Source organism: Sinocyclocheilus rhinocerous, unplaced genomic scaffold, assembly GCF_001515625.1.
Source record: "Sinocyclocheilus rhinocerous isolate Xijiao unplaced genomic scaffold, SAMN03320098_v1.1 scaffold805, whole genome shotgun sequence".
Classification (NCBI taxonomy): domain Eukaryota; kingdom Metazoa; phylum Chordata; class Actinopteri; order Cypriniformes; family Cyprinidae; genus Sinocyclocheilus; species Sinocyclocheilus rhinocerous.
This window is the reverse complement of record NW_015646430.1, coordinates 393997-404549: the sequence shown is the minus strand read 5'-3', so window position 1 is coordinate 404549 and position 10553 is coordinate 393997. Positions and strand designations below refer to the sequence as shown.

General features: G+C 34.7%; 1 protein-coding gene across 2 annotated transcripts; it reads left to right on the top strand.

Annotated features, from left to right (window-relative positions):
- Window positions 1-417: 417 nt before the first annotated feature.
- LOC107707808 (calpain-14-like) lies at window positions 418-10097 on the top strand. Of its 2 annotated transcripts, none has more exons than XM_016511901.1 (22): window positions 418-485; window positions 804-1077; window positions 1662-1731; window positions 3064-3182; window positions 3278-3411; window positions 3656-3830; window positions 4646-4726; window positions 4837-4922; window positions 5021-5092; window positions 5238-5398; window positions 7012-7175; window positions 7264-7275; window positions 7367-7575; window positions 7719-7752; window positions 7831-7887; window positions 8060-8117; window positions 8227-8291; window positions 8440-8508; window positions 8614-8692; window positions 8849-8965; window positions 9207-9262; window positions 9365-10096. In XM_016511901.1, the coding sequence occupies exons 2-22, from the start codon at window positions 841-843 to the stop codon at window positions 9389-9391; spliced, it is 2082 nt and encodes a 693-aa protein (XP_016367387.1). In that variant the 5' UTR covers window positions 418-485; window positions 804-840; the 3' UTR covers window positions 9392-10096. The 2 variants fall into 2 exon arrangements, with proteins under 2 accessions (XP_016367387.1, XP_016367388.1); XM_016511902.1 differs by having other exon boundaries at window positions 453-485; window positions 807-1077; window positions 9365-10097.
- The last annotated feature ends 456 nt before the right edge of the window (window positions 10098-10553 follow it).

Sequence of the window (10553 nt, the reverse complement as noted above, 5' to 3'; positions counted from 1 at the left end):
ACTTACAGTAAATGCAAGTTTGCCTTAATGCTTGATACATTTGGCATAATGCAGGCTTGTTAGCTTTAATTTGATTGTGCATATGGCGATTGATTGGATTGGGTAGAATTGATTTGTGTGGAGAGAAAAAACTTTTCAATCAGAAAAACCTGTATTCAAATGACAATAATTTAGTTTAGATTTTTATCTTGAATACTGTTTGCAAACTGTATGCATTGTGCCCTATGTTTTATTTTTTTTACAGACATTAAATCAATAGTTATATCTCAGCGTTCACCGTGGCGTCATGCTTATATGTTGTGGACACTTTACTAATTACACACTGTGACATTTGCACAATATTTAAATATTGACCTGAGAGTCATAATGTTACGCCACACCTGAGTGGGCGGAGTCAGACTTTAAAAGGCTTCTTCTGAAACTTCCTCCTGCTCTTTGCTTCGGGAAGGACGGAATAATCTTCCAGCTACAGTAGGAGACGACAGGTATGTTTTGAATCATTTCCTGTGATCATTTCAGTTTTTACAATTACGATGTTCGTGCATGAGAAAGAAACTATCAACTGACATGCGAATGAATGTGTTTTAGTTCAGTCATTTACATGCACAAACATACATGCTGCAAAGGCAGGGTTTTCATGCACATCTAACAAATAAGTATTAAGGTAAAGAGTAATGCATTTTGTCATTGTTTACTGTATTTCGTTGTACTACTCTGCACAATAAAGCTTAATCTAATCAACTGAAGAATAAAATGTAAGTAAACCGAAATAAAAGGTATTGGAAATTTTGTTCAACATAAAGCAGTGTGCTGCTGTCTATTCAACTGATTTGAGCCACAATGCCAGCGCCTGGTGTGTGTTTAAACATCTTATCGGAGCGTCATCTCAAGGATGGACAGGGATCTCCCAACAATCCTGAGAAGTTCCTGGATCAGGACTTCCACCGGCTCAAGCAGTTCTGCCTGAAGGAAAGACTGGGATTCGTAGACAACTTGTTCCCGCCAGAGATGAAATCGATCGGTTTGGGTCCCTTGAAGCGTGACGACCTCTGGAGAGTCGTGTGGAAAAGACCACATGTATGTGAACATCTTCACGCACAAACTCCATCAGTTACTGATTATAGCAGATCATGAGAGTCTTGCACATAAAATGTGAAGTAGCTTAAAGTCATTCGAAATGTAAATGCTAATGCAAATCATGAAGGTTTTCCTTGACCAGTGTGATGCCTAGTTGATGTGGACTTTAGGGCGTGAGTGGTAGTACACTCTAAAAAATGCTGGGTTAAATACAACCCAGCGCTGGGTAAAATACGGACAAACCCAGCGATTGGGTTGTTTTGACCCAGCAGTTGGGTTACTGCACAGAAGGTTGGGTTAAACATTCAACCCAACTGTTGGTTGAAAACAACCTAATTGCTGGGTTTGTCCATATTTTACCCAGCGCTGGGTTGCATTTAACCCAGCATTTTTTAGGGTGTAGGGCCTAATATCCACAGCAAAGGAACTGCAGAGTCATGCATGCTTTTCTGTTTGGTTTAGTTTCTATTTTCAGACTAGATTTAAAAACTTAGGCCTCTCTGCTGTTTTTTTTAGTGATTTGTGCCCTTGTGATTGTGTGTGATCTGCTGTAAAGTGTGAAATGAATCATCTGTTTCCTTCAGGAACTGGTGCCAAACCCTGTTTACATTGCTCAAGGAGCTTCGAGGTTTGATTTCATCCAGGGCCGTTTAGGTAGGTCTGATACGATATTTTGTGTGATTACAAGCTACAAGTGTAGATTTGGTGAAGGTCATGCAATAATCTCTAATGTAATTATATGTCATTTAATGTTAATGTAAAATTCCCACCAACGTCCATACCAAACTTGCAGTGCGTCCTGAGTGCACACATTAAAACATTCATTCGAAAAATCAATTTTAAACACATCAATGCAACTAACTAAAGCAAAAGTGAAACATTATCATTTATAGATGATGAAAATTCCAAAGGTCGCAGGTCTCAACCACCTTAACAGATTGCAATAAAGCAATAAATTGGTCAAACAGGTGTGTACTGTATGTACAATGTGAATATTAACAGAAAATGTAAATAAACAGACATTTTTAAAGGAATAGAAGTTGAACATTAGAAGTCATTAGGTCAAATGAAAAAGTTGGAGTAGAGTTGAACCCTCTGGTGTTGTTCGGTCATTTTAGTCCGAAAAAAAAAAAATGTTTGGAAATTTTAAATATCACTAATTAATCGGAATGGTACGAAACTCTGTGACTTTTATGGCAGTCACTATGTGACCCCCCCCCCAAAAAAAATCGTGGACTTGATGCGAAAAAGCAAAATGATTGTAAAAAAAAAAATAGTCACACTTGTGTTGTTCATGGTCAAAAATGACCGCCATAGGAAATGAATAGAAAATAGGCAAAAATACAAAGATGTTTTTGTGTGTACAATCTACAAATCAGCCACAATGCAGAAAAAAAAATTGCACAGCAATGAAGGTGTGACAAACTTTTGCCTGAAAACACTGCTCAGTAACTAAGGAATACACAGCACTGAAAATAAAATATATGACTATACTGGCATGTAATGCCTACACCATGGTATTACAGATGATTTTCTTAATTTTTTTTCCACATGGTGAAACAAATCTGCCTCAGTTTAATGGATTTTAAATACTTTTCCTCTATTTTTAAGTTAAATACTGCATTAATTGAAAAATTATATACAATTGTTTTTTTTTAGAATTTTATTTTATTTTTTTTACATTTTATACCGAAAATAGTCCATAATTTAGATATGAATATTAATTAATAACATGAAATACACTCAAAATGCTACATATTAAAGAAAAAACATTATTGAAATATAGTATATTTATTTCACAAAAATAAAAATACTACACGATTATGGCCTCTGGTCAGTTTTGATGGCGAACAACACAAGTGTGGCTCTCAAATGAACAATACCAGAGGTTAAAAAATCCAGTTGCATGCAGCTGTTTTCCACTTTACAGAGTTCTAATGTTTTTGACAAATATATATTCCGTGTGTGTGTGTGTGTGTTTGTAAGGTAACTGCTGGTTTCTGGCATCCGTTGGAGCTCTTACGTTTCAAAAACGAATCATGAAGCATATTATCCACGATGAACAGAATTTCTCTGTGGATTATGCAGGAATATTTCACTTTAAGGTAAACATTTAAACCATTTTTGGGGAAACTGTTCCTTTAAGAGTTAAAGCTTGTATATTTTCTTTAACAGCTGAACTGTCATCTTTTGTTTTCAGTTCTGGAGGTTTGGATCATGGGTGGATGTCGTTATTGATGACAAGCTACCAACCGTTGGCGGCCAACTCGTCTTTGTTCAGTCCAAAACACCAAATGAATTCTGGCCTGCTTTGTTAGAGAAAGCTTATGCCAAGTATGTTTCAGTTTAATAACAGACTGTTTCTAAGAGCACATGTCTTTTGATAAACTTATATTGCAATATATTATTTTTCGTTATTAACAGTAATTTTATATTGCACTTTTACTTATCTTTTGCTTCAAGAGTTGAAATTAACAATCTTTTATGAATCAGAACTTTTTTTTTGGAAATGTCTATGGAGAAAATAAATGGTAAAAAACTACTGGAAATCCTGTCCTGACCATAACATTTTTTCCAGAGTGTGTGGCTCATATGCGGATATGGATGCGGGAAGCATATCAGAAGCTCTCATGGACTTCACCGGTGGCCCACACATGAACATTAAATTAAGTGAAGCTTCAGGAAAGCTGTGGGACTCCATGAGTCGAGCCAGCCAATCAGAATCCCTGATGGGATGTGGTACTCCTGGAGGGGTAAAGATTGAGTCTTTAATATTACAAAACAATGCAATTATTTATTTTTTAAAACCTTTAAAATATATTCATTGATGCATTATTGTTATATCATGCTTGCTGCAAGTGAACCAATGTTTGATGTCGTCTGGGACGAATTTTTGTTCCTTCAAATAGATTAATTCATGTTTTGAGGATGAAGGCATGTCACAACCTGACAAAATGGATGTTGCAACCAGTTATTTTATATTTGGCACAAATGCATATGTTTGAATGTAATATTTAATATCCAGAAATCTCATGCATTTAATTTCTAATTTGACTTACATTTACCAGCTGATGAATTTGCACCAAAATACAATAGAGTTTGATTGGACACAAACGAGACATGGGAAGCATTTTATTCTCCTCCCTTTTAAAATGTGTCAAGCTTATTCATATATAAGCTCATTTCCACCATGGAATAAAAATATTTCAAAAGTAATTTCCTGTATATATTGCAATTTGGAATTTTTCTCAGAATTCTGAGTTTAAAACTTGCAATTCTGTTTTTGGTTTCTGCTGCAGAATAAAAAAAAAAAAAAAAGTTATTGCTACTTTTTATCTCACAGTTCTGTCTTTTCTTGCAGAAATGTGAGTTTATACCTCACACATCTGGATTTTTATTTTGTAATCCTAAGAAAAAAAAAGTCAGAATTGTGAGAATTCTAAAATTCTTTGTATTTTATCATTTGTATTTAGCATTGTTTTCCCCTGCATTAAGAACAGACCAGCCTACCTGCTAAAAGCCATAGAAACACGATCACAAAAGTCCTAAAATCTCGTTATTCCTTTAGCAAGCAGGTCTACTGCAGAATAACGTGTTGCCCAATGGCCTTGTGGAAATGCATGCGTACACGGTCACAGGAGTCGCAGAGGTGAGAACAGTTCTGACCTGGTTTACAGGTTTGAAGTGTTTAGTATCTTTTTGCTCAAATAAGTTGATAAGCAAGTGTTTCCTGTGATCTAATGAGGTGTTCTCTCACAGGTTGTATGTAAAGGTCGTCCAGTGAAGCTGGTGAGGATCTTTAACCCTTGGGGTCATGGAGAGTGGATCAGTGACTGGAGTGACAGGTCTGAATCCTTCTGTTTGAATGAACATTTCTCTATAATTGATCTATATATCACTATATAAATCAGCATCTGACATCTTGTTAATCTGGTCTCTTTAGATCCCCTTTGTGGGAACTTGTACGGCCCGAGGACCAAAAATACAAAGTTGTGCTTGACAATGGAGAATTCTGGTAAGCAGAAATAAACATCTAAAGTCTCTAAAGTTATTTTAGATCAATGGTTTTTTTTTATACATCTCTTGGTTTTCTTGCTTTTTATGGATATAGTGCACAGTTGCACGTCACTATATTTACAGCAGGCTTTCTGCCTCTGCAGGATGTCAATGGAAGATTTCTGCAGGAATTTTTCAGATATGGATATATGTTGTTCGGATGTGAACGTTTTTACTGGATCTCATTCTTCATCCTGGAAAACTGAAGTTCACAGAGGCCACTGGGTGATTGGAACAACAGCGGGCGGCTGCTCAAATGACATAGGTAATATAACTCTTTTATTTCATTCTTATTACATCTATTTTTATTATGACTATGAATAGTACTGTTTGTTTAAGCATAAAGATGCAAATCATGTCAGAATAGGACAATTTACTGAAAATCACTTTATATATGGCTTTATTGAAATGTTGATTGCACTGTTTCAAATTTTTGTGTGAAATTACAGTATATTCCAGGCTAATAATTGCATTACTTTCACAGTAATTTCACAGTGGGACTTCTCTTGCATCTAACAGCACTCTCAGAAATAATAATGGTCATAATCATAACAGCATCATAATGTGTTTCTTCAGTGTATATGTACTATGAAGGCACCCAGTATGCAATGGAGTTTTAAAATTCTTGTTGGTTTTATTTGCATTATTGAATTTGTTTTTGGTTCACTTTTAGCAGTTTGTGTTGTTGGTTTATGTTGTAAGTGTTGTTTTTATTTGTTGAGTGTTACCATTGTTGTGTTTTGTATGTCGAGTATGATGTCACATCTTTCAAAGACGTTTCTCAGCAGTTGCTTCACTATTGTGAAAGATCCATCCACAAACAGTTATGAAAATGATATAAGTTATTGATTAATCTTCATGCTTAAATAATGCTAAAATAAAATCTTCATGCTCACGATAAGAATAGTTTGACTATCTTAAAGTCAGGCAATTAGTTTATTTCATATTCAAGCTTGTCATCATTTTAACAAATGTTTTCATTTGTCACATTAGTTTTTTTTTAACTCATCACATTAAATTTGGACCGCAAACTCAGGAGAAATATGATCTCTTTTGGTTTGGGGCTGTAGAGTCTATGGAGATGGTGAGATGAGAGGAAAAATCTAACATTTTATAAGTAGCATTCTACTTATAATGTTTGTGTTTGCCCAGAAAATGTAACAAAAAAGTAACACCGATATTAAGCTTTTTTTTATGGTTATCGGTATAGGTCATTTTCAAAACCAATTTGCCGATAAAATAATTTAAAAGCATTTAAAGAAAGCTTTTGTCAGATCCCTTGTTATTCTTAATTTTGATAACCAACCCCTAAATGCATTTTTTTTTCCAGATGGTTAGATGTCAGATGGCTCCTATTGATATTTTCTAAGAATGTTTTGCTAACATTCCCATTAAGTTAGGAAAACGTTATTTCGGAATGTTCTCTGAACGTTCCAAATGTACAGTTTTTTTCTTGGCTATCATTTTGCAGACATTATTGGAATGTTACTTTTGAACATTCTGAAACAAGTAGTAACATTTAAATGTTAGACAAACGTCCAACTGAAACCTTTTAGAAAAAAAATGTTTCATGAACATTGTATCATTAATATTTTTGTTCTAATGTTTTAAGAACATTAGTAAAGACCAGATAACTTTAAACAAACATTCTATTAATGTTACTGGAAGAAAGCAATATAACTTTGAGAGAACATTAGGGATGTTCTAAGAATGTTTCCTGTTGCATCTTAATCCTTTAAGATTTAAAAAAAGTTTTGTTTTTTAAGTTCTATTTAAAAGTTCTATTTTGAAGTTACCATGGCTACTAAACAGATTGGATAGGAATCTGAGTTAGAACACTTCTAGACTACCAGTCTTTTTCTTTTCTTGCATTTATAGACAGTTTTTCAAAAAATCCCCAGTTCTGTGTGACTCTTAAGGAGACTGTTGAAGACCCCAGAGATGAAAGCTCTCCAAATCTCCTTGTGTCTCTCATTCAGAAATCTCACAAGAGAAACAGGCACTTGGCAACCAATTTTCATATTGGCTTTAACATTTATGAGGTTTGTAGAAATGTATTCTGACAGCTTCTGAATTTGCAAAATAATTTCTTCTCTTGAATGACCATTTTGTTTTCTGTAACTCCTGCAGGTTCCAGCTCATGTACGTATTTAACATATTCCTGAAACACTTGGTTGAATTTTGGTTTTGGTTTGCAGAGACAGAATAATCAATATTGCTCCTTATTCGGCAGTTAAAGGACCAAATCGGAAAATTCCCTGCCTCATTCTTCAGAAACGCCCGTCTCGTTGGAAAAAACGAATCCTACATAAATGCTCGGGAAATCATGGAGTTTTTCCGGTTCAAAGCAGGCGAATACCTCATCGTTCCTTCAACTTTCCAGCCAAACGAAGCTTCGTCCTTCCTTCTGACAGTCTATTCAAAGACAGAAGCCATCATTGAGTAAGAGTTTATGCATATTAATCCGGGATATGAGAAACTATTTACAACAAACATAAAAAAATCACTTACATCAGCTTTAGTAGTATAATTTAATGTAGTATTATTGGACTACAGTATTAAAGATTTTGATATTGTGTCTTCAGAGACAGTTCTGGATATGGCATTACAAGAACAAAGGTATATCACAGCTTGGGCTGTATGCAAATAAGTGTTTTGAAAGTACATATATTTTCAACTGATCTCCATTTTTCTCAGATTATTCCCAGGGATAATGATGAATCCTTCCAGCTCTTTCCACAATATGCAGATAAGGTACACGTGACTCTTTTAACAGTTCTGGATTATGAGGGAATGTGACAGTTTATAATCAGAAAATGCAGCTGAAAGTAACAAAAATAGCCCAAATATTTAAAACGAACAGGAAGTTATGTAACATTTGATATATGTAATGTAAAATCAAGTCATAATTGTCTGTTTATGTAAGTATGGAGAGCTGGACGCTGAGCGACTTCAGAGACTTCTGAATGAGAATCTTTATGCAGGTGACGCTTCTAGAGAAAAGTCACAATATAAGCTCATTTTGAAATCTCATATTGCTGTTTTGCTTCCAGTGATGTCTGATTCTGCGCATGTTTTGGTCTGCTCTTTCAGGACATTCACAGAAAACAACAGGATTCAGTTTGGATTTGTGTAAGAGCTTGGTGGCGCTGATGGATGTATCCTCAACTATGAAGGATCAGAGTGAGAAAAGGCTTTCAGGGATCTGTGTTTCAGACACTTGTGCATGCTTTTAAATTATGGAACAAAAAAATCACATTCATTACATTTGACAAGTTTCATGATACTCTTTAACAACAAATACAGCTCAGTGTCACTGGGAGGCTGAGTGAATTTGAATGCCTCCGTTTGTGGAAACGTGTAGTTTTTCTAAAGGTAAAGGCCAACAATTTTCTACATGTTTTATCGTCACATATTCTTTTTTCAAAATGCATGTTATGTAAGTAAAATGGGTTGCAATTTCTCTGGTCTGTTACTCAGGACATTTTCTATGGCATTGATGTTTCGCACACTGGAAGTCTGTCTCTGAATGAACTCAGAAATGCTCTTAAGGTTGCAGGTAACTTTATTTTCTCGAAGTTTTCTCTAAATTAAGACCAAGTTAACTCAACTATGTTCTCAACTGATCTTGAAGTCATAAATGTTACATCACCATTTAATCACTTAACATACAAAGCAATAGAATGGATATGCTGATATTTTGGATGTTTTCAAGGGTTTGTATTGAGTGACAGTATGCTGAATCTCATGGCTGTACGATACGGTGACTCCAGTGGTGAAATTACACTAGAAAACTTTGTTGTACTTGTCCTGCGTATGGATTGCATGGCCAGTGAGTCTAAACTTTAGCCTATTGTGCACTAGATTGCAGTTCAAAATATCGTGTACAATAAAAATCATAATAGCTTGATTAGAACTTAACTTTGGTCATTTGTGTTTCATAAAGATAATTAAATGACTGCATAACATCCACACCTAACCTCTGTAGTGCATTATATCCTTGTCGTGTCTGATTTATGTCACTTGCTATCATTAATGCACACTCACTATATGTAAACTCTTACTATCACCAGAAACATTCAAGAGACTCTCTGCTGGAGGGCCAAACATGATGCTGGGAGAAAATGAAGTAATGTTTTTCATGCAAATATTTAATTAATCAGAATTCATAGTAAGATGAATAAAAATAATAATTCATAACCGTTAATAAACCAGTACTCTGTTGTTATAGTGGATGCATCTCACCATGTACTCATGATCCAGATGAGACTGAGAAAATGGATCCTGGACAGACTTCTGAGACATACATACAACCATAAAATACACAAATCTAAGACTTAAATGAAAGTTTGTCTTCATACTTGATACATTTTGCATAACGCAGGCTTGTTCATTATAATTTATTTGATTTTGCATATGGTGATCAATTGCAATGTGCATTTTATTAAACAGCAGAGAGTTTAGTTTGTTTAAATAAAGTTTTCAGTCAGAAACTCTTTCATTCAGGTGACACTAATCTAGTTAGCACTTTTTAACAAAATGAACAAACCTCACACTGTCAGCACTTAGGAAAATCTGTTTGCTGTACTGTTCTACATACGTTTAACAACCAATAAATCAACACTCAGTACCTCATAATTCACTGTTCTATCATGCTTACATGTTTTTGACACTTAACTGCTTTACACTTACAGTAAAACTCAGTCTAACGCCATGAGAACTTGAATAAATACATTTTGGACTCCAATTAATGAATCCTACTACAATAAAGGCTTAGCTCATGAATAGTAATTAGAAACTGTGATGTTTGCCTAATAGATAATAAGCCGAAGCCTCACAAAGGTTATATATCCAAACATAATGATATAATCAGTTTATTATAACAAAACGTTTCCACATGCCAAGATGCATTCCCGCCGAACAGAACTAGCCACAAAAAACAATTGAAGGAGAAACACTCAATCGTACATTACATAGCCAATATTATTATTATAGCCTTTAAAAACAAAACATGTTTATAGAAGTGTAAATCTTCTGAAATAGGCTAATCCTGAGGAGAGTAGACGTCAAACTGAGTAAATTCAAGCAAAAGGCCATAGAAGTTGGACTTAGTCAAGTAGATGGCTTGCAAAGTTAACTAACTTGTGACTTTTGTGTTTACAATCAGGGATTTTATCTCTTTGACCCATTTCTATTTACCATGGTTTTTACATGATACTCCAAGGTACTTGAAATACCATGGTAAATGTCCAAAAACATGGTCCTTTTAGTAGTGTTTCTTGGTTGTGATAGTTCATTAATCACGCCTTTGAACAGGATTTGAACCTGCAACCTTCCAGTAATTTTTTTTTTTACCCCGTATATTAAGGATATAAATATTGAGCAATTCAATTTTTTACTCTACTTTTACCTTGAAAGAC